Source organism: Anas platyrhynchos, chromosome 6 (genome assembly GCF_047663525.1).
Source record: "Anas platyrhynchos isolate ZD024472 breed Pekin duck chromosome 6, IASCAAS_PekinDuck_T2T, whole genome shotgun sequence".
In the NCBI taxonomy this organism is placed as follows: Eukaryota; Metazoa; Chordata; class Aves; order Anseriformes; family Anatidae; genus Anas; species Anas platyrhynchos.
Window position 1 is genome coordinate 13,260,390 of NC_092592.1, and position 23,628 is coordinate 13,284,017.

At 44.6% G+C, this 23,628-nt stretch overlaps 1 protein-coding gene and 1 long non-coding RNA gene across 7 annotated transcripts in view; both read left to right on the forward strand.

Annotated features, from left to right (window-relative positions):
* LRIT1 (leucine rich repeat, Ig-like and transmembrane domains 1) overlaps positions 1 to 23,628 on the forward strand; it is a 129,107-nt gene that overhangs the window by 54,521 nt on the left and 50,958 nt on the right. Inside the window, exon 1 of one of the 6 annotated variants that reach the window (XM_072039464.1) lies at positions 19,161 to 19,331. The exons of the other annotated variants lie outside the window; for them this stretch is intronic. Coding sequence (XP_071895565.1) covers positions 19,258 to 19,331 — 74 coding nt within the window. The 5' untranslated portion in view covers positions 19,161 to 19,257. Of the gene's footprint in view, positions 1 to 19,160; positions 19,332 to 23,628 lie in introns of those variants that run through there. 6 annotated transcript variants of the gene reach the window in all.
* LOC119717386 (uncharacterized) lies at positions 4,008 to 10,674 on the forward strand. Its single transcript, XR_005266804.1, has 3 exons — positions 4,008 to 4,071; positions 9,339 to 9,394; positions 10,398 to 10,674. It is a non-coding gene; the product is annotated as an uncharacterized lncRNA (long non-coding RNA).

Below are 23,628 nucleotides of genomic sequence, written 5' to 3' on the forward strand. Positions count from 1 at the left end.
ACTTTATTTGATTAAAGTTTCCCTTTTAATCAGAGATATGGCTATTTCCCGTCTCTAAAATGGAATCTGGCTCTGGGGGTCATGTCTGGATAATAAAGGGACTGGTTCTCTCGTCTCAGGGGAACTGATATCGAATTTATTACCATCAAGGGAAAGCAGAATTATACTTGTAAAATGTTGCATAATAAATTTAGCCTTCTTAGTAAATCAAATCAGTGGATACCCTTATCTACAAAAGATGCGTCATCACTACGTGAGCTTCTTTGACTAGACAGAACTAATGGGGTGGAAATGTACCTTCAAAGGTGGCCAGAGTTGATGGACCCACAGTAAATTAAAGTTAAAAAAAAAAAAAAAAAAAAAAGCAACAACAATAAAACCTTCTCCCTGGTGTTTGGCTTAGAAACTTATAATTACATTTGGGATGGGACGCAGGGTGAGATTAGATGACTTTTAAAATTTTGTTCTTTTATCCCAAAGCAGAGAAGATGTAATGAAGAGGTGATGTAATTCATTCATCCTCCAGTGCATAACAAGCAGTTTTGGAAAGCCACTTTTAGTGTCAAGGAGAAGGAGAAGGTTTTAGGTTTGTAGAAAGACCAGAGCTGACTGCACCAGGACTTCTTACTACTTTCTTTGTTCGAGACACTGTGGATAAAGGAAAATGCAGGTCACGAAAACTGCTTTGCCATATACAGGAATTTGTTCTTGAGTCCAAAAAGGTCCAGAAATTATGTTTAGGATCTTCCCGGTTTCAGAAACAACAGAAAATACATAACACGTCTATAAGTATGTAAACCTACAGGTCTGATGATGATACCAGTTAGAATTGAACATGCAGGGAGAGAGGGGTCTAGAAAGACCAACTGGTCCCACTTCTAACACCCACGTTAGCTTCAGAAGAGAGATCTACCTCTGTTGGGAATTTCAGAAAATGAGAAAGTTTTTTCTCCAAAAATCAAAATAAATGAATACCTAAAGAGAAAAAATGGCTGTATACAGTCTATGCCTGCTTGTCCTGCTACCTGCAGAATTGATAGTCCTTGCACTTTGGAATGACAGTTGTTTTTGATGCTGTATCAGGATGATTTTACAGAGAGAGAGAAGCAACAACTGCTAAGATGCAGCCTGCTGTCAGCAATGGGCTTAAGTTAATTGGGTGTCCTTAAAAGTCTTCCTTCCACAGGAGAACAACTTTCTGATAGGAGGAGTCCAAACACAATGACTCAGAGAGTTAGAGTTCCTCTTGTCTGCAAAATATTAATTTTCTTAATAGCCCAAGTACTTAATGTTTGCAACAGAGAGCTTGTCCTCTTAAGGGTATGGCGATAGTTTTTAGCACTTAGTGCTAAACTAATTATGTGTCTCTCTCCTACATCATTTCTGATTAAAAGACCTGCTTATCTGATCCTGTCCAGAGTAGAGGCTCACCTAGTTTGACAAGTATGTTAAAATCTTTAGAAGCGTGATAAGGGAAAAGGAAGAAGATAGGAGGTGAAGCCCATTTACGGGAGCTTCATTTCAGATGCATTTCTGTGCATGAAATAGTGGGGCTGTCAAACAGAAACCAATAAATTATCTCATGAGCGGAATTACTGAGAAAACATCAGTCATTTTGCCATGGCCACTAGGCAAAATCCGTGTATTTCTGTGTGCCAGTGGCAGCTGAGCTTCCTGCCCTTCCTGCTAGGCACCGCAGCCTGTCTTCCCAAGGCAGACAGGCACACGGCTGAGGGCAGAGGCACAGAAAAACACACACAGGAGCTCTGGAAGGCAGAGGAAAGAGGGAGTCCTGGCAGGGGCTGGCAAATCCCATGGCCGATGGTGCCCATGGGGTGGCACTGAGGGGGCAGGCAGGGCTCGGTACCCACTGGGCAGGTCTGGTCGGCAGTGTGGGGGGCATGAGCCTCAGCCCCATCGGCCGATGGGCTTTTGGTGTAAGCCCCCAGCGACTGCCTGTCCGTGGTGACGCATTCCTGAAGACAAAACTTCATGCGTGGGACAGATGTGATGAGGGATGGGGGCTGTACGTGAAAGTGCGCCCATCCATTTCTGTGAAAGCTGTGTTAAATAAAGCAAAACCTCTTTTTAAAAATGGTTGTCCTAACACTTTTTCAAGGAATGGTGAACGATCTGTTTTGTTTTTACGCTGCGCCCATACTTCATGCTGCTTCACCCTTTGGCAGTAATGCTTAGAGAGAGGCAGAAAAATAGATGAGAAGGAGAAGATAGAAAGTAATTCAGGGGTTTATGCCTAGGCTTATGGTAGCTCCAGCAATACTTGATGTTCTTGTTAGTTGTAATAGACAGTTATGCAGTTAGAGTTAAAAGAGAGATATTGAATTATAGCGTGGCTTCCAACCCTGAAATTGCAGGACATACCTCTACTTCTAAATGGCTGAGCCAGTGGAAATTCCACTTCCCCCCTTAGAGAATACTTTGCTGTCCAATAAAATTCATGGCTTGAGTAGTCTCCTAATGTTCAGTCTGAAATTTCTTTTTCTGTTTTGTTCATGCTATGCCTGCATCTGCTCTTTGTGTCACCTTAATCTGTCCTTCTTCTTTGTATCCTTCAGACATTTGCTCTGTCAGTCACAGGCTAGGCGAGGACTACAAATGCTGCACTGGTATCCATCTCTGAGATGCAAGAAGCAGCAATAAGACCTGGGAAAATTCTTCCCCTCCCAATGACCGCTTCTCTTCCCAGCTCTTTGGCATCATTTTTGTTCTATTTTGTCTTTGCTCCTTTGAGGAAGCCTGTCAAAATGTTCTGCAAACAACTGGAGAAGTATTGTTTTTTCTCCAAAGACACCGTTTTCGGCTTTTCGATTGTAAGAATACAAAATCTGTTCTTGTTCCAAAACCCCTCAAGTTCATCCCTGCATTCATTTCTCATCCAGTTTTTCAGTGAGCAGGAACCTGAGATATGTTTTGACGCTACTGATTCTTAGCATGTTTCTCCGGTAGCTACTCATGTCTGTTCACCTTTTGGGGCTTTGCTGTAGCCCAAATCAAATTCCTCATTAGCTCCCTGTTGCTTAACAGCCTCTCAGAACGGAGACAGCAGGAGACACATCTTCCGCGCACTCACAGATAGTTTCTGTTGCTTTAAAAGCAGTGTCAGATTGGCAATCTGATTTGCTGACAGTTTAAATGTACGTTTCCATCATGCTGGGCATTTTTGTCCTGCTGGCTACAGAAGGATATTTCGAATAACCTGTCAAATGTTTTAGTTTTGTAATCTGTAAAGGGATCAACATTGTCCCAAGCAGAATGAATTGCATATGAATGTTTTACTTAAACAGGGAGGCAAATCTCTTGGCAAAGAAATAGAAACATGTTTGCACAATATATTATTTCGTGACATATCCCAGTGACAGGATACGAGTCAGCTTATATCTTCATACTATCTAAGTGAAATTTCACTGTCTCTCAAGAAAAGCTCTGGCATCTGGCAATTTTCGTAATTCCTTTCTACAAAATTATCACAAAGGAGACAATTCTGAGTAAAGTATGAAATAGGTACTGGCCTCTGGGGACAAACAATATAACATTGTCGCTTTTCCATGTGACTTACAAAATTCGGAGAAGATAATCCTAGAATAATTATTGTGCCTTAGATATTTACTCATATATTATAGGCATATTAGGTGATGCTGTGAGGCAAAATTTATCACTGGTCTTGCCCATCTATTCTCACTTATTCTTTTATTCACAGAAGTTACATTCATAAAAAGCTTTAATCCTTTGAGTTAACATTTTGAATACATTGAAAAACATTTTGAATTGTGAACTATAGAAAAACACTTGAGTGTGAGGAGAGAAAATGCTCCTTTTCACAGCATAGATAAAATCAGCGGAGATTGAAGCCACATTATAGGTACTTGCAGATGTGTAGGATTGAGAAAATTTACACAAATTTAGGATGACACAGCAGGTGTGCATCAGGGCTGGTTCCTCAGGAAGGCTTAAAGCTGTGTCTGAGCGCATTAAGGAGGATGGGGCAAGAGTGTGCTGGCTTTTTGGAGTGGGGGCCTGAGACAGACTGTGGGTGGAGGCAGGAAAGCCAAGGTAGTGATTTAATTGTCCTTTTTGTCACCTGGAGTATCTGTGGAGCTCTGTGTCGGTGCTGTTTCAGAACAGCATATGGGCCGTGTGGCCCTTCTCAGCTGGGGGCTCTTAGTGAGGCCTCTCAGCGAGCCACAAAGGGCAGTGGCTCCTGCTGGTGCTTTTAGATCTATCAAAGCAGCCTTTGATATTTTTGAGTAGAACTGAATGAATGATCCATAATTAATAATACATTATATAACTTTTTTTTTTTTTTTGGTCTTTGCTCATGAATCTTCTGAGGATACTCGTACAATTGTCTCACTTATTTTGTCTGAAAATGTGAGTTGCTCTCAGCACGAGGGTTGTTCTCCAAGAACTCACTGCAAATACTCCCTGCTACCTGGCTCTAGAAACATGGGCTGCTCTGGCTGGCCAGGCACCTCCTATTGCCTCTCTGCCTGGGCCAAAAGCGTGGCCAGCTAGTGTCAGTCCTACCTCCTGTCTCTTCCCTGGAGTGCCTATGCTGATACAGAGCTTTGGGAAAGCTCTGGTGGGGTTCATGCTGCTGCAGACCCTTGCTGGGTGAGAGCTGGGCTTGGAGCAGAGCGGTGGGTGGTGCTGGCCTATGCATGTGTCCTACCCCCTGCCTAGGGCAACTCTGGCCCCATCCTGGGGCTGCGAGGCTGCTGCTAGCAGGTTCCAGGCAGTTTGCTTGGTTATGCCCAAGTTGGCTCTCCTGCCCCTGTGTTTAAAGGGGCTGAGCTGGGGCTGGAACTTGGTTCAAGAGAACACATCTGCAGTTAAAAAAAAAAAAGGTAAGTTCCTCCCCCTCTCCCCATGGATTGGAGAAGGCTAGGTCATAGGTGGAATAAATTTCTTAAGAAGTGCTGAGACTTGTCCACACATCCAGGAACTTTGTGTTTAGGAACAGTACCAAAGACTGTCTGAAGGATTTGCAGGTGTGAGAGGAGTGAAGTTTGACTGCTAACTGAGGCGGGACAGGCTGGGTGATGGGGGGAGCACCTGGGAGGATGAGATGAGAGTCCCCGATCTGAACCCTGTTGCTGATGGGGAAAATGCATGGGATTTGCTGTCAAAAAGTGATGAGCCTGGTGTGTCTTAGCTGTGATCCCAAGCAGCGTCTGGTTATGTAGGTTAGAGTCAGAATTGGAACTTGCTTTCTTCGGCACTTTGGCAAAGAGTGTGTTTTCCTTTTCCCTTCCCCCCCCTCCCCTCCCCCCCCCCCCCTTTTTTTTTTTTTTTTTTTAGAAGCACAAATGCAGGGGGCAAACTTGCAAACTTTCTTTCTTGTTCAGTGAGATGGTGGCACCTGCATGAAATTCTTTCCTACTGAATACATCCAGTTGATCTAATTTTGAGCACAGTGGCAAAATGGGAAGTACTGTGGGTTTGCAGGATTTCCTATTTTTTCCTGAGTTTTCCAATCTTTATTACTACTACTGAGAACCCTGGTTTAAAACCCATTTTTTACCTCTCTCCCTGCTATCTGAATGTTCTGCCCTGCACGTTGCATGACCTAAACACCGTGTGTCGAAAAAAAAGCTGTTTTGTGCAGCCTTCTGCTCTGTGTACATTACTGCAGTGAAAGGGGAATGCAGGGAGCACACAGCGGTGAGCTAAAAGATGTTGAACATGTGCTGTGAGGGAAGGTGCCTCTTTAAATGGAGACAAATGGGATTATGTCTGAAGGGAAGGAACCCTTTGCCTCCTGATGAGGTTTTAGGATTTCAATGGGCTCCAATAAGTTCCTAACAGTGAACTCAAAGATAACTTCCACTTCCTTGATTGCAGCTATATTTAAAGAAGATGGCACTTGAGAATCAAGAGCAGGAGGCAATGACCTTGCATTACCCGCTGCACTGGTGGGAGCCATCTCCTCTTAGTGCGGTGTAATTCTGCTCTTGCTGTGAGGCTTTGCTTGATTTCAAGGCAAAAGGCTAGAGCTCCCGTACAGGAGACTGCTGTCCTGCCTCTCTTACAGAGCACGCATTAACTGGAGAGCAGGCATCTGATTAACGTCCCTAGTGCTGTCATAAATCAATCTGTGTATGCTTAAACAAGTTACATCAGCCTAATGGGAAAAGATGTGCTGAGACAATTAAAAGAATTAACCCAGAGCAGGGGGGTCGATACCATGGGGTAATCTATTGCTGGAGTGTGACGACCAGGCGCCGTGGCAGTTCTGGCAGCCAAGCCCTGCAGGAGCCGGGCCCCAATCTCTCTCAGGAGGAGCCTGATGCATTTTCTGAGGATCTGGCTCTGGGGCTCTTAGGCTCCCATATGCTTGAAGGCTGATGAGGTTTAATTATTTTTGTTATTAATTTTTGTTGCTCTGAGGTGGAAAGCAGCCGTGTGTGAATGAGCTCAGTGGTGTACATGCGTGTGTAAATAAGCCAGCTCGTGCCTTTCCTGCCAATGGCAGCGGAGCATAAGCAATAGGATGCAATTGATTGTAGTGATTTAATACTGTCTAGGTAAGCTTTTTTCTTATCCACTGCCTCAAGAAGGTTGTCTTGCAATGTTCCTCTTATGCTTTAGTGAGTTGCCTAAATCAAGCAGTACAAATGGCTACCAGTGGAAAACAGAAACTCGTGCTTATTAGATTTAGATTGCAGTGGTCATTATGGGGGATTTAATTATGTTAAAAAAAAAAAAAAAGTTTAAGAAAAGAGAAGGAGTAAGTTTGTTTTCTTTTAGTTTTCTCTCCTTACATGCAGACAATCAAACTGATAATGTGAGTCTATTAGGCTTATATCCTTAGAGCATGCATTGCAAGCTCCCACTGAAGTTCAAGAGGGTCCTTGGCTGGGGAAGACAGATTCATTTTTGATATTCAGTACCTGAATCCTGTTCAGCCAAGCCCTGTGTAAGTTAATGAAAGCTTCTGGTCCTCCATTTCCCTTGAGCCTGCATGAGGCTTCTCTGGATGTTGAGATCCTCTGCTTCCCTGGAAGACTTTTCTATGAGGCTACTTGTAGCTGGAAAACACAGTTGGTGTAGTGAACCTCGGCGTGACAGATTTTCCCCTTTCCTGCTATTTCTGCATAAAGAGTTGAACTATGTGCTGAAATGCAGTGAGTCATCAGAGTCTCTGTCACCTGGGTGTGTTTTGCAGAAAGACAAGAAAGCCAAGGGATCACAGAGATTTTCAAAACACTGTGGCTGTGCACTTGGCCCTCTTTTGGTGCAGCTATGTTATCTTCTTCAGATAGGAATTGGTGCTTGCAGGTCACCTTCATCCCAGCCTATCCAAAAGCAGGAACAGCCAAATGCTACCGGAGCAGAAAGGGATCACTGAAGGGCCATCCCTGCGAAGGTGCAGGGGAACTCCACTGTGCATCTCAGAGTACATGGGGTTGATATTACTGAGGCCACCAAAGCCTAAAGGGTGAGGTTAAAATGCTGTCAGTGTTGCCAAGGAGCTAAGTGATCAGCTGGCAGACCTTTCTTTGCTAAGTGCTTTTCTGGGGGCCAGGCAAACCGGCTCAGCACTGGCACTTGTTTAGCTGCTGAGGCAGAGCGAGGAGGCAAGCAGGGAAGCAGCCAAGGGTGCAGCAGCCCCCTTTTGCAGAGAGGCCTTGGCAATGGCCGCTTGCACTGCTCCTGGGGCTGGCACGCTGGTTTGTTGTGGGGCTGCCCCAGGGTTAGGGACAAATGTGATGGATGTCTGTAAGCAGGCATCTGCTGCTGTCTTGCCAGGGTAATGAGGCTGGTTCAAAGCTTCCTATAAAATGTCACGTTAAATGGAACCCCTTTGGTGCCTGACTCCCGTGGCTTCCAAGTGCTCTTCTTGTCGATGCACTTGCGAATGTAGCGTCTTGGGGACCAAAATGTTGCACTCCCCAAATTATGGGGGTAGACCAAGAGAGGGACAAAGCAGAAGGGAAGGCATGTGGGAGACAGCCTGATTCCCTTTCCACATGGATGTGCTGTAGCTTTCTTGTCTTGCAAACAGTCTGAAACACTTGTGAGTTCTCATAGCCTGCTAAGAGCCAATTGAACTCTGAGGCTTACTGGAGCTGCTAGGCAGGAGGCTGGCTCACAGAAACCAAGCATGGAAGCACTTCTGCCCTCGCTCCAGTTACCTTTTTAAGAGCAAAAGGTGAGATCACATGTTAAGCCCCACGGGGATATCCCCAAGACATGGAAAATGAGTGTCCTACTGCACGGCGTGAAATGCTGGATGTTGAAAGCTGTGCAAAGGTGTCGACTGCAGTGCAGGCATCAGCATGGAGAGAACGTGTGTATGCTGGTTCATTGCAACACGCTTCTTTGTACTCTCTGCTTCAGGCACTGGCCATCGCTAATGCTCTAGTTTGCCCTTCTGTAATTATCTACCTTTACCTGATGGGTGATAGAGTTGGCTGTCCTTCCCCCCTCCCTCATCTGTATGAGTGTGTGTGTGTGCATGTGTGCTGTACTTAGATATGTTTTTGGAAGATGCTCTGAAGAGGATCTGGAGCAAAGGAAGGTTCTTGCTGGCTCAGGGTACTGGTACCATGGAAGGGCTATTGCAAGATCCCAAAATAAATGTTAGCCCTGGTTTTATGCTTCCCATTTGCTGTTTTGAAGCATCCTGGCAGTGAAGCAATAAGCAAGATAAGCTTTGTGGCTGATTCTCCGAGTGCCAGTTACATGTATGGAAATGATTTTTTTCCTGCTAATCAGGAATGAGGTGTGGGTGTCTTCTGCTGGCAGGAGAGAGGTGTGTAAGTATTGTATGCTGTCGTGTAATGGATCTCAGCTGGGAAAACATCCCAGGACAGGGCAGGGGTAAGGGGTAGTGTAAACCTGGCTCTGATCCTCCTGTAGCAGGCATCCAGATGCCTCTGTGAGCACAATGCCTTCAACAAAGATCTATATTCATCGAACTTTTGACCCCAGCCTCTGAAGTAATGCCAAGTATGTTTAGTGCACACACAAATGAAGTGGAAATCATTATTGGCTTGCTCATGACCTGCTGAAATATGGTTCCCCTCCAGGGGCTCCCTCTGCATTTCCCTCAGTCTCCAAGTACTCAATCTTTCAGTAGTTTCACGTGCCACAAATTGAGCATCACCGTGCTTTTGATCAGAGCTACCTGCTGTTGCCTGTCTACTCCAGATCTCTTCCTTCCTTATATTTTCTCTGGCAGCAGTAGTAACTTTCATACGTTGCCCTTCCGCTCTGTGTTTAAGTTGTGAATCCAGATAAGGCTTTTGACATCCAGCTGGTGCCATGCTGAGAGTTGGGCTTCGTCTATCTTCTCTTTGTGCTTCCACCACCAGGTCCCAGGCAAAGGATGCACAGACTTGTGGACTGTCAGGAGGCTGCACAGATACAGGTGACTGGCAGCCCGAGTGGCTTCTTCCAAACCTTTGCTTCATTTCTGAAGTTTCCTTCCCTCTGCATGCACATGCTCAGCTTGTCTGGGCTTCCACGTGGGTGTTGGCAAAGCTTAGCTTTTCTGTAAGTGTCTGTCATGGGAACCCCTTCTCCAACAACAACATGCTCTAAACACTCAGATCTCTCTGAGTTATCTGAAAGAGGAAAAAAATATATTGTAATTTTGCTTGGGAAAGAAAGAAAAATTGAGCTTTGTCCTTATGACGTGAGTTATTTGCAGAATTTCTACTTTGTGCAAATACAGAGTAATTTCAGTGCCTAGGTTCTTGTGGCAGTGTCTGTTTGCATGGAAATGGTCACAAAGGAATGTCAGTGTTCACCTTGTCAAGTCTTACCTTGTGTCAGAGGTGAAATATTATGCATGCCAATGCTTCCCTTTTGCAACTTACTGTCTATTTACTGTTTTCTGTACATTTTAGTAAACATCAATTTCTTCTCCTAGCCATGCTCTTTTGCATGGGGTAGGGTAACAAAATAGGAATTCATTAAAAAAGAATATGACCAAACTCATAAAAAGTGGAAAATGAAAAAGGCATGTTGTGCTCATACTTTAAATGAAAACAAAACATGTATAGTTTTAAAGTTCCTCTTGGCAGTACTCTAGAGTCTGTGTTGAGATGGCAACTGCTCATGGCCAGTGCTCTGTTGGCATACCGTGAGCTGGGAGGCAGCTAGTCCTGGGGCAGCAAAGCCTGCTCCTTCAGAGCGTGGCGTGGCTGTGACTTGGGCAGGGACATGGCTGAGGGGAGCAGGACCAGTCTGCTGCAGCCTGCTCGGAAATCCTGCCACTGCGCTGAGCTCGGCTGGCCGGGGGCCTGGCAAGCGGTGTCTGCGAGTCCCCCTATTGCTGCTCCGCTCCCTGCTGTTCGCTTCACACAGTGCGGGTAAGTGTGGCTGGGGTATTCCCAGCTTCCCTTTGACCTCTTCTTTTCATGTCACAGGACAGCAATTCTGCCTCCATGACAGACAGCTGGAGGTGCAGCTGGAGCCGTGCCTGCCCTGTGGTGTCCCACTGCTCAGGGGTGCGTGGCGTCCTTGGGACCGAGGGGAGCACGGCAGATCTGGAGCAGTGCAGGAGGGAATCGAGCCTCCTGCTCAACTCCTCCATGTGGAGGAAACTTTCAAGGCTCTGAGGTCATTTTTTTTATGTCAGTGTGCAGATGTGTGTGTATGTTTTTTCTTCTGAAACCTCAGCCATCTGGGAGACACTTTCAATATAAGCTTGTGCACCTGGGATGCCTTCCATGGTACTCAGGGCTGCAGGCTGTGGAGGAGATAAGCTCTCAGTAAAACCTGGGAACTTTCTGTCAGGGTAGTCAGTAAGAACGCATCCCTAAATTTATATGGAAACACTGTAGGAGAGGCAAGGTGGAAGTCTGGCCCTTGGACTTGCTGGACACCTGCAGGGGATCCAGCCACCCCCCAGATTCCTCTAGTTTTGCCTTTTCGCTGGAGGTGGTATAAGTGGTGAAGATCACAGGAACCTATTCCTCTGAAACTGCCCTGAGTTTCTGAGGTGCTGCTCCACTGCTGACATAAGGCAGGGTTACATGTTATCAGTGTGAAAACCAGATAAAACCTGCCTGGTGGAGATTAGTGGGAATTCTGCCACAGCAATATCATCTGAATTTCATTCTATCCTTAAGAAAACAAGGGATCAGAATCTGCAATGACCCTTTAAAACAGATGCCAGTCCTTGGGTATTGTCTATAGTGTCTTAAATGTACATTAAGTAGTGTACTTATAATTTAGAAGGGCGACGAAGCTGGTGAGGGGCCTGGAGAGCAAGTCCTATGAGGAGCGGCTGAAGGAGCTGGGCTTGTTCAGCCTAGAGAAGAGGAGGCTCAGGGGTGACCTTATTGCTCTGTATAAGTACATTAAAGGAGGCTGTAGAGAGGTGGGGGTTGGCCTGTTCTCCCATGTGCCTGGTGACAGGACGAGGGGGAATGGGCTAAAGTTATGCCAGGGGAGTTTTAGGTTAGATGTTAGGAAGAATTTCTTTACTGAAAGGGTTGTGAGGCACTGGAACGGGCTGCCCAGGGAGGTGGTGGAGTCACCATCCCTGGAAGTCTTCAAAAGACGTTTAGATGTAGAGCTTAGGGATATGGTTTAGTGGGGACTGTTAGTGTTAGGTTAGAGGTTGGACTCGATGATCTTGAGGTCTCTTCCAACCTAGAAATTCTGTGATTCTGTAATTTAACACTGCTGGTTGCTGCATCTGCTTGGAGTCAGCTGTTTTGGAGGTGCAGTCCTGTAGAGCAACGCTCACTGAGTTTTGCTGTGGTTTTTGTGATTGCAGGTGGAGAGGCCGATGTGCCTGTAATGGGCACAGCCAGCTGGTGCCCTGGGAGTGTGCCCGAAATGGGTGCAGCCCTGCCTCAGCCCCTAGCGGAGCTGCACAGCTCGATTTGCTGACCCAGTAACTATTTCCAGAGAAGGTGCAGTCTGGCAAACGGGCTGTTAGTCCCCTGATAATAAACTTTCAGACCTTGCCTCCCTCCCCCTCATTCAGCCTCAGTCTGTGTGTGGATGCAGAGGGTCCGTCTGCTGCAGCAGGGAAAATAGACTACTGGGACTGGAGATGGGGCCGGTGGTTTTAGCGGGCTTCCAGAAAAGCCGGGGCAGATGTACAGGAGGAACAGACAGGAGGGAAGAAATGAAGCATTCTTGTTACCGGTGTAGCATGAGTTGGTAATTGGTTATATTCCTCTAATTCTCGGGAGTTTGAAGCAGTGGCAGCTTCAGTGGCAGATTTGTGGGTGCGTGAAGAGCCCAGGACTTGCTAAGTTCTAGTGAACAGCACAGCCAAGGGCACTTGGAGCAGATTTGTGGCAATTTAATGCCACCTGCTGGTTATAAGTGTAATAGCAGAGATGCTCTAAAAATGAGTTTATTGCCATCTTGCTAAGCTGCAATAACTGAATATCCAACTTCTTTAGGAACTTTCCTGAATGCTTTTATTTTAATGTATCTTCTACTGAGTAGCACGAACACTTTCCCTTGGATAACTATTTACGTGAAAAGCAATACTGATAAGAGTAAAACCATCATACTGTGACTTGCTGCTGAAAAACTTAACGGGAAAGAGTCAAGGTTAGAGACAAGAGCTCCCCGTCCTTGCTGCAGGGTCTGCCCCAGCTCTCTGTGTGTCCACAGAAAAAGGCCCATTTTCCAGTAGCTAGCAAATGCCTGCCCTCCCAACATGTTATATGATGATTCATTGCTAGTATTTTTTTTTGTATTATAACAGCCTTTGTATCCAGCATAAGGCTTCCTTCCTTAAGAGGAGCAAAGAAGTGAGTGACTGTAGAAGAATGTGGTCATAACATAAGGAAACGAGATGAGTTTCCCTTAGTGTTCATTGATCCCACGTATAAACTGAACTGACTGAGATCAAAGTCAATAGAGATCATGAACAGAAACGAACTGTTGGCACAAGGCTAAAAGAAATAAAATGCTGAAGACAAAAACCAGTCAGGAGCAGGTAAATGTGTGGGACGTGGGGGCAGAAGGGCCCTGCAGCAGGCCTCTTAAAGCTGATTGCTCATGAGCCTTTCCCCGGTAGGGGGTGCAAAGGTATCGTGTATTGGGGGGAAAAGCCCTTGTCATTTCAGCCCTAGAGCTCGTTATCCGCTGTCTTGCATTTAGGGAAGTCTTTGACAGCAAAGGAAAACGAGAGTGTGGAAGCTGCAGAGTATAAGCAGATGGAGGAGCATTACTTGATAGAATTTCATTTCCCTTTGCACATATGCCAGTTGCTATAGGAGATGCATCCTGGCAGGGAGTGGGGTTCCTTCTATTTACTGTAACTCACTTCTATTTACTAGTTAGTATCTTATTGTTGCTGACAGCACAGCATTTCTGCACGTCTTTGGTGTGAAAACATATTTTATTTTTGTGTTTGGGCTGTGGAGCAGCTGCTGCTTTTCCATTTCTTTGCACAAAGGCCTGATGCCACCTTTTGCATATAAAAAAAAATATTTGCTTCTTTGAAATGAGAAGGCATTTATTGGGGCATATCAAGAAATTAATTCCACCTACAGGTTGACAGAACTCCCTTATTTAATATTTCCTATTGCATCTTGGGTATTTGATATAGAAAGTTCATTCTCTACTGCTTACCAGTGTAAGCACTGATTTGCTACTTTAACAAATATTTCTTTGGCTTGTATATGCTGACACTGAATTCTGCAACTCTGTTTTCATGTCTCTGAGATGATGACAGTTTTAGATTTTTAAAAAACAGTTAATGTTATTTTTTTTACTAGATCATGTGTAAGGTGATAGCAAATATTTAGTGGTAGAATTATTTGAGGAGTTAAGTATTAAAAGACAATACTCTTGTCATAAAAAGTGACTCACTTCTTTTCTTGACAGTATTGGTATCTTTGTACTTGACAGAACATCTATCAACTTCTTTCTCGCATAGGAATTCCCTTAATTACTTGCTTCAACAGGAGTTTTGTATGGGAAAGTCTTAGTTTTGTGTCTTCTAAGCATTGTTAAGGATCTTTGAAGGTTTCCATTCTGAGGATGGGACACTTGCATGATCAATGGAGGTACTGGTTTGGTTGTGATGCTGTCATTTTTATTTTCCTATTGTCACATCAGAATTTAAGATGTCTGTGATGTGTCACGATACAGGAGACAAATGTTCATATGATGGGTTTAGTGACCGGCAAACATCTTAAATTTTTGGGTTACCTATAAAAACATGTTTCTCTCTGGTAGCACTTGTTCCTATTAAAGAGCAATCTGCTCAGATGCTCGGATGTCATCAACTGTCTTTATTTGCTCCCAGCTTGTCAAATCCAGATTTCACAGGGAAATCTGCAGCATTTGTGCAAGAGCACAAAGCAAACAGCAGCTGCTCTGTCTGGGCTGTTTAGAGCAGATTAAGCTGCAGTGAGGTGTGCTGCCATTGGCCTGGAGAGACCGATGATGAGCCTCCCTCCAACGTGTCATAGACAGCTCTGGCCTTAAGTCGGAAATAAATAAGCTGAGACATGGCTGGTCTCCTTTGACAAATAGCTGGGTGGAGGGGGCAGCCAGGCTTAGACCCTACAACTCTTGCAGAGCAGCGGTCTGAAACAGACCTCTGTGTCCTGGCCTTCTTGCAAAGAATGTTTTCTGTGTTTTCAGGAATCCTTGTGCCGGCGTCTTTGGACTTAAACATCATTGGACTTAAACACTGCTTTGGTTTAAGCCGCACTCTTTATAGAGCCTGGATGGGTGCTGGGAGATGACTCCCTGATTTCTGCAGGAAATTGTCTAGTTCACTTCTCTGATTCAAAATCCAGCAGAAACAGCCCATGCCTGTACTAAAGCGTCAGCACAGGCTGAAGGAAATGGCAGCTACCCACAGCTGAGAGCTCATCAAAGAAAATTCTAAAAGTGAGGAAGTAATCATTGCAGAGACCAATGGCTTTCCCTTCCCACTGCTTGGCTTTCTGCCACTGTGTGCCGTCAATATTAGACTGATGATCTATATTAAGCAGCTCTTTCCAATGTGGTGTTATTTCGAGTGGTGGCACAGCACTGAATGACCTTTCTATCTCCCAGCTGTGCCTGGAAGCACAGCTCTAGTCAGCACATCTCTGATGCGGCATGCTGGGAGATGTCTGGGGTGCACCTTTAGCAGTGGCAAAGAAGGAGAGCTGTTTTCTGCCTGTGACCAACTGAGGGCATGTAGTGGGTCCTGGGATCCATGTCAGAAATGCATCCAAATGTGTGGATGACACAACTCTATGTATTACTGTCATTTTCTGCCTGTGATAAGCCACCATAGGGCATGAATCTTGCAGATTATCACACTTCTTGGGTGATTAAAGTCTAGAGGCAACCTAAGGTATATGATAATCGCCCAGAAATCCACTGCCCGGTGGGTCTTGTGGTTTAAGCAGATCATACCGTTTTCTTCTGTAATTTAGTGAGCTACTGCAGCAGCCAGGTGCTGCCACTGCTGAGGGAAGGCAGGATGCCCAGACAAGCAGAGACCTCCGGCCTGGGCATGGCTCCTGCCACCCAGGAGCAAAGGCTGGCTGTGTCGATGCTGCATCTGCTCCTCCTGCTTCTCAGTTCCACAGCGTCTGCCAGGCTGAGCTGACTTAGTTATCCTCAGGATGAGATTACCCAAAGGTGATTTTTTCTTCTGCTACTTTGACAGATGATGAGGACTGACTTTTCACCTTCAGAGCCATGCTGACAGAATAGGGTTTTCTTCCGGAAACTGTAGACAAGAGCTTGTTACCCAGGAACTGTAATTGTGTTTGTATTATGTATCTCTTTCTGTATTTTTGTCTTGAGTCACAGACTCCCTGTCCTGAGCAGGGGCTCTTAATCTGCTGTCTGGCTGTGGGACAGTCACAGGGGACTGTGACAGCAGCCCCAGCTCCTGGCCCTGTGGGACTGTGTGTAGGTGCGGGTATTTGATGTTCTCCTGTCTCCTCAGAGAACAGCTTGGGCTAGCTCTTTGTCTCTGATTATGAAGCAGTCTGTGTGGCTGTTGGTAAGGATATTTCAGTATCTGAACACCAGACTTAGGCAATGCTCACTTCTAAAATAATGTCACTTTATTGTGTAATTACAAGAGCAGTGGCAATGCCAGGAAGAGGACCTGTGAAGGAGCTGTGGGTTACGTACGGTACCTGGATGTGGTCCCATTGTCTACAGTTTTGCAGCATGGTAGGTAAGTGAGCCTGAAGTGCATGAGCTGTGGAAATCTCCAGAAAGGTCCCACCTGAGGCATTAGGAGCAGTGAACTTAATGGTTGCTGTTGCGATGACTCTTGCTGTCCTTCGATTAGCCTTTTCTGTCACGTGCTGAATCAACGTGAGTTGTTGGATGAGTTGCGGTAAATAATTTTACACTAATTTGGCTTTTGCTCTGGTATGCCTTACTACTATAGAAAAATATGGAAGACCTTGTAAAGGAAAATAATATGATATAAATATATTTAATAACAGATCTTGGTGTTTTGTAAGAGATCAGCATTATTTCCCTTAGTATTCATATAAGGGAATATGGCATGAAGAGACTTCATCCATACAGTGAAAAAGAATGTAACACCTGTAAAATAAGTCAGGTGGTCTGTGATCAGAGCCAGTCTGCGCAGTGTAGCAGGCCATTGCTGGATACATCCTCCTCCTTCCCTGAGGAAGGGGCTGGTAGGGGAATTCATGCAGGTGATTTGTATTTTCTTGTTCAGAGGATGAAATTAATTTTGTAAAGGGCAGCCTGGCCAGGGCTTGTCTGTGCTGTGCTTGCAGGGAATGTGCCTCTAGTCAGTGGCCTGTAGAAATGCTCAGTTGTCAGGAAAGTTGTTTAATGGTAAGGAACGAGCCACAGATGTGTACGTGTAACTGCAGGTAATTTCATCTGCTACGGTCACATTTTCAGAGTCTGTCAGTGGATGTTTTGCCCTAATTTCTTCTGTTTCCCTTTCCAATAGTCATTCTACAAATGACTATGGAAAAGCTAGATTAAAATGTCACATAAGCTGCTTTAGCAGCCATTAGTTTAAATATCCTCAGTAAACTTTCATCTGCCAAACTGGTTCAGTAAACGGAGGCAGGTCACTGTATTAAATGGACCTACGGGTGCTCAGGACACCAGATCCTTCCCTGTGGGGACCATCTTCTCTCTAGCATTTTGCTCTTAATAGAAACGGCCTGGTGGGGTAATGATTTTATCATTATGTAGCAGTGGACTCGTTAGTAGTTTATCACAATTCACTACCTGCACAAACAGTTGTAAGGAACATAGAAACCATCAATACAAACCAGAATGGGCATACAGATGAAAACTGGTTTCCATCCCAACTCAAATTTGCTTTATTCAGTCCTCTATTACCATTACTAAAGAATACAGAAATGGCAAATTTTCACTGTAGAGACAATATTGCTGCTTATGTTACTGGCATGGCTGGGGGTATTCCCCTGGGTAGACATGGGTGTCACTTATGGGATGGCACTACTTCAATCTATCACAACTGCCCTTGGCAACTCAGTAACCCTCTGAGTTTAATCTCTTGTAGAGCTACTACAGCAATTTCTGTTCGTGTTAAAAATAGTGACATTTTATATCCTAGAAAACTTCTTCAGGATTACAGGGAATATCCCCACTTGCATGATAATATTAATCTCTTTCCACCAATTTCTAAAGTTTTTTTTTTTTTTTTTTTTTGTGATTGGATTTGCCTCTGGATGTCCCTGAAGCAAATTACAGAACCTGTAGGTATGATGAAGTCTGTTTTTCTAAAATAAATAAATGAAAGAGGGAGAGCAAAACATTTGGAGCTTCTTTTGTTTAATGTGACGTAATATTTTATGTTATAGCTATGCCCTATAGTACCATAATAGAGCCTAAGAAGATTAAACTAACCTGTATTTCATGAGGAAATGGTAGATAATTGCTTAACTTGCTAAGCTCTTCAATGGTATCAATGTGCAAGTTTTAAAAATCCTGTGAAATGAAAGTAAACAAGCCTTTTTATTTGAAAGGACCTAGTTTGTGAAACCCAGGTGACTTCTTCTGAAGCATGTAACCTACCTGGGATGTTTGTCTGTCACCTGCTGTAGGAGACTTGATCTGAGTCAAAGAGGCTGCTGGAACCAAGAACTGAATATGCTTCCAAATGCAAATATAGGGAATCTGAAGAAGTTTCTGAATGTGATCTTACCACTGTGCCCTTGTCCTTCACCTTTCCATCAACTTCCTTCCTATGGTGTCTGCTTCTTTCCTTGTGTTCCAGCAAAACGGAGTGCCCCTCAGGTAGCTGTATTCTTGCTGGGTCCATGAGCTGCTCACGCACTCTAGCTTCAGGAGGCTCAAATAATTGAAGCTTACACTTCCCCAGTATTAACTGTCTTGATTAATACCTCCTTGCTTTTGTATCCAAGAGAAGCTGAAAATGTTTTTTTCCTACTATGCAACTTGTCCAGAAGGCAAAAGAAATCTGATGTTTCTTTAAGGAAAAACATTCTGGAAGCAGCGTGAGGGTTGTGTTCATTACTATGGGCTCTTGGTTTCATGCGTACAGCCACTTTGGTTCTGCTTTTGACGCAGAACCCCAAGACCACTTATTTCAGTGTGCTTGTTTTGCAGGGGTGTCATTGCTCTTTGAACAGAAGCTTGTGAAGGCTCACAGTAATGGTCATAGCAGTTCACAAGAACATTTTCGGATTCATTATTTCTCCTTTGACCAGCCTTATCTCTGCTCGCCTTCCAATCTGTGTTTAACAGATGAGTGTATCTCAGTAATGAACATTTGAGAATATCACAATCTGTGTGTGTGGCAGTTCTCCAAGTGAAAGAGGAAAACTCTGTGGGAAGAGCTCCTGGGTTCTCATTTTGCTGCTCAGCTTTAGGCATCTGTTTAATTGTTCACCACAAGCTGAAGCAAAATGGACAGGCAGACACAATCAGATGTATTTTAATTTGCATTTCTATGACATTTCCCAGGCCAGAGTAGGGTTTGGCAATCATTTTCTTCCTAAGTATGAGAAAATGCCAGACTTGCTGAGGGCAGACTTCTCTTCTCTCCATGTGGTGCCTGAAAAAAGCAGAGTAAGATGGGGAGAAGCTTGCAGCCTTGTTAAACCCAGCTTTTGACACGAGCCTGTAACTTTAAGGGTGTTGCACCTGACAGTCATTTAGTTGGGTTAAGGTGATCTAACAATGGTCCTCCCCTTGCAAAGGGACATGTCAGCTCCTTGTGAGGGTCTCAAGGGCTGTTCTGGAAAAAAAACTAGCACGAATTTGATTCACAGGGAGGCTTTGTTCAGTTTAAGCCACTTGCAAATGTGGCCAGGATTAAGGAGCTGCATGAGCAGTCCCAGTTTGCTGTTGCGCTATTTGGGATGGCTGTTTGTGGGGTGAGTACTGTAACCAACCTACCCGTGCATAACAGTCTAACAGTTTGCATGTCCCGAGTTTCCAAAAGGCTGCTAGAGAATTTGCTACTGCTAAGGTGATCTGTTTACATGAACTGAGCAGCTTAATACCCTCTGAAGTGTAAGAATATTTCTAACTTGCTTAAAATGACAGTTCCTGTGTAGTTAACTGGAGTCAGCTTCAGGTGAGAGCTAATTTAAACTGGATGCTATATTTAGCATTTATGGCACTAAAGATTGTAAGAAAATAGATACTGCATAAGTGGCCATAATCTTCTCACTGTTTGTGATACTTGAGTGACAGAGAATGGGGTGCCAATGTGAGATTAAAAATCTAATTTTAGGGAGCTAATGAGTCACATTGAAGCAGAAAGGTAAAGATGGCTTACATTTTTGAGTACTTAATTTTTTAATTGGGCCTCAGACCTGCTTAAAACCTTGCAGTCAAAGCTTTAACAAAGCTTGTGATTCTAAACAATGCCAGTTTCCATACATCAATTTAGTAAAATCAGACCAGACACTTTGGTCCTACCCTTAATGGAACAACCAGGATGCATTTTCAGAGGTTAATTTTCTCCACTGCTTGAAGCTTGACAAGCCCGCTCTGTGCCATTACTCTGTTTGCTGGGGGCAGTACTTAACCAGCTCCTCCTCTGTGTTCCTGCCACCAGGACAGTGCTGAGAGCCCAGGATGTGTGAAACAAATGTGGGCTGCAGCTCTGCAGCTTCAGCGCTGCCCCTGTGTGTGACACAGTCAGCTCACCTGAATGGACCTCCCGGTTTGCTTCTCTTCCATCACCTGGAGGGAGGGGAAGAGGGGGAAAAAGGTGTGAATAGCAATGCTGTTGGCAGCCCTGGCCTTATAGCCCTGTTAGGGGAGTGGGTTACTTCAAAAAGAGACACAAATATCGAAGTGGGAAAACCCCATCACTGCAGTGTAGATGAGCCTGCGGAGGGAAGCTGTCAGTGCTGCCGACAGGGCAGGGCAAACACTGCAGGAGCCTGGAGCATTGGCTGGGGGCAATGCACAGTGCTGGCTTGCTGGGGTTTGCTTACAGTAACTGGGAATTACTCTACCTTCTTTCAGTCATAGCTATTGGCTGCCAGCAGGAGGAGGGATGGATCTTGCATTCAGTGTGACCGAAATGTGAGGAAAATGGGCATCTGGAGGATATCTGAACCGGGCTCCCTTTTATTCCTGCTTGTCTGTAGGCTTTTAAATAACAATTAAACCCTCTTAATGGGATTTGTGTACCATATGGCACCTTCCCCCCAGGATGATTCTTTCTTGTTGCTATCCTGTCATTTGTCTGTATCTACAAATAGTTTTCAGCCAGAAAAATGATATGCATCGTTTCAAGTCACCCAAGGAGAGATCACCATCTCTTTGGATGATTATTTATATGTGCTGTCTGGGGCAGAGTATTCTCTCACAGTGGTAGGTCAATGGACTTCAGTGGCAAGTGCAGGGCTTCTGAAATGTGTTAGCACAAGTAAGTTAATAAATGCTCAGTGCAGGAGCTAAACATAGACCACTTGGTTGTATGATGCTGACATGCTTTTAGTCCTGAATTCCTTTGTTTTGTTTGCAGTACTCTTGTTTCTTTTGGCTATGAATTCTCAAAGAACAAAAATACACTAATAGACCAGTTTCATAGTGTAGTTGATGTGATGCAAGGAAGGCTAATGGACTGCTTGTCCCAGTGATACTTGCAGTGCTTGCTTCTCTCTGCTTTCATCTTAATCCCATTTCCAAAGCACCGAGGTTCACAAAGCAGTAGTTACACAGCTGTTTGCTTGTAGATGGATGCTTTACCATGGGCATTGCTATGGGATTAATGTTTCTAATTTCAGCTGCTGACTGGGTTTTCAATGGAATCACGAATGCTTTTTTCCCCCCGCTCCCCACTGGTGCTTCTGGTCTAAACTCCCTGCTGCATCACGTGTTGCACTTATAAAAGTTGCTGCTATGTTCTTGAATTTCAGATGCCGTATTTAGGTGATAGAGGTGGAGATGCTGGTGCCTGCTGTGTGGTAGATTTGGGGCCGAGAGTGTCTCTGCAATGTCCTCCAGCGTGCAGCTCCCTTGCAGATTTGCTGCAGCCCACAGGGTAGCTGTGTGGTGCCAAGAGCAGGCTGCTGTGGCTGGTGGGAGGCACGGCCGTGGCAGCATGGCTCGTAGAGCGTGTGGTGGCACTGCCCCAGGGGTTGGGCTGAGCGGTGCTCTGCAGGGACCTGCCCCTGAACAAGTAGCATGGCCATCGCGTTGGGTTCAGAACTGAACCACGTTTGTGCTGTGCTCTGCTTTCTAACTGCTCTCTGGGTGAGCTTGAAGGTGGTACTGGAATATTTCAAGGTAGTTTGGGGTTGCCTGTGATGGAGAGTTCTTGACTTCTCAGGGGCTGAGCGCTCTGCTGTTATGCCAGAACAAAATGTTACACTTGGTGTGTTTTGGTTTTAAATCCTGTCCCAGATACAAAATTACGACTTATTTTGGCAGATGGGCATAAAAAATGAAAAGAGTTGCTAATGACCACCCTGCTGCTGTGGCAACTGCTTATCCCTACCTTAGGAGTGCATCATGCTCTCTCAAACACCTGCCATCAAAATCCTAGCTGACTGTCAGAGCTGACTGCCTGTGTCAGGCCAGGGCATAAGTGGAAAGAAGCTGGAATTCTCAGACAAGCAGTTTTACTTAATTAACAGGGTTTCATCTTGTCTTGCTTACTGTCATGTAGCCTGGATGTCGCTGCATTCACTCAGCTACTCCAAGGGGACACCAGATTAAAACCTCATTCCAAACGAGCAACTTTTTATTCCATCTTTTCTTACTTCTGCCGCAGTGACTTGTGAGAGGAAGAGAACACATGCTTGGAATAACAGAGGAAAGAGAAAACTCCAGGAGCTGAAAGATCATTGTCTGACCTCCTGTGTCTAGCAGGTTAATTTGTTTTAAATTGTCATGGGATGCCTGATGCTTCTGGGACTGCAGTATGGCAACCCAGATGCATCTGTTAGAACAAGGAAGGTATAAAGAATTTTTTTCTTGGTCTAGCTTCAACTTTTACTTATTGAATCTTTGTCAGCAGGATTGGAAAGATCCTCATGCATCTTCCCAGAGTGCAATCACTTAGACAGTATGATCAAGGTATACCTATACTTTTGCCTCAATGAACTGCATATGTGGCGCTCCTCGCCCCTCGTGTCAGAATTCTTGGGTTTTTCTGTTAAAGCCAGAGAATTCACTTGTGACACTCACTTGAACTCTGTCCGGTGTCTTCAAATCCTCTTTAAAATGCAGACACCAGGATAGGATTCAGTAACCTAGCAGGGGGGTTGGCAGTGCTACTCAAATATGGTGGAATCCTTCATTATTTCTGCTTCATACTCCCCCACCCCCATACTCAAGAATCTCATTAGTCCTTTTTTGTTACAACATTGCCCAGACAGCTTACATTGAGGCGATTATCTATAATGACCCCTAAATCCATTTCTGAGCTCTGTTTTTCAAAGCGAAGACTTCCATTGTGTAAATATAACTGACTGCCATTCTTGCATCTCAAACACTTGGTCTTATGAAAATGCAATGTCAGGTTACAACCACTTATGGTGGCTCAGATCATCCTGTGATGATAACCTGCTAATTTCTTAGTTTACTACATCACAGATGCTTGTGACATGTACCATAGAGAAGCAAGATCAAGAAAAAATCTCTCTGGCTTTAAAAAAAAAAAAAAAGTGCCCATTCAGTGGCCTCTTCCCACCAACTGCATTTTAAGATCTGTCTGTGGCTTACTTTTTAGTCCATAGAATGTTCTGTGCCAATTCCATAGGAGGTAGAAGTTTCATCTTTTACTAATCCTCACAAGTATCTTGGAGAAATCAAAGTGTTCAGTTAGCACACGGGAGCCTTTGCATTTTCATCCTGGAAGCAAAGATCATGATCCTCATGATCCAGATGTTTTTCCTTCTAGGCAAATCCTCGTGATCCCAGACTGCTCGTGCTTTTTTTTTTTTTTTTTTTTTTTAAAATACCTCTCTAGTTGGCAAAGCCTTGCATTATTTCCTGCAAAGTGTATATGGATGGTGTCAGTAGGCAAATGGAAGAGGTTCATAACAGCCTGATGTCTCTTCTAGAAGAGATATGTTTCACTGTCATCAGACTAAGGACAAACAGTTTTGAATCCCTCCACTCTCACGTGAGTTACCATATAAAACCATCTCTTCTGGTCATCGCAGTGGTTTCTTTCTTATCTGAGAAGACAGACTTCAGGTTTTG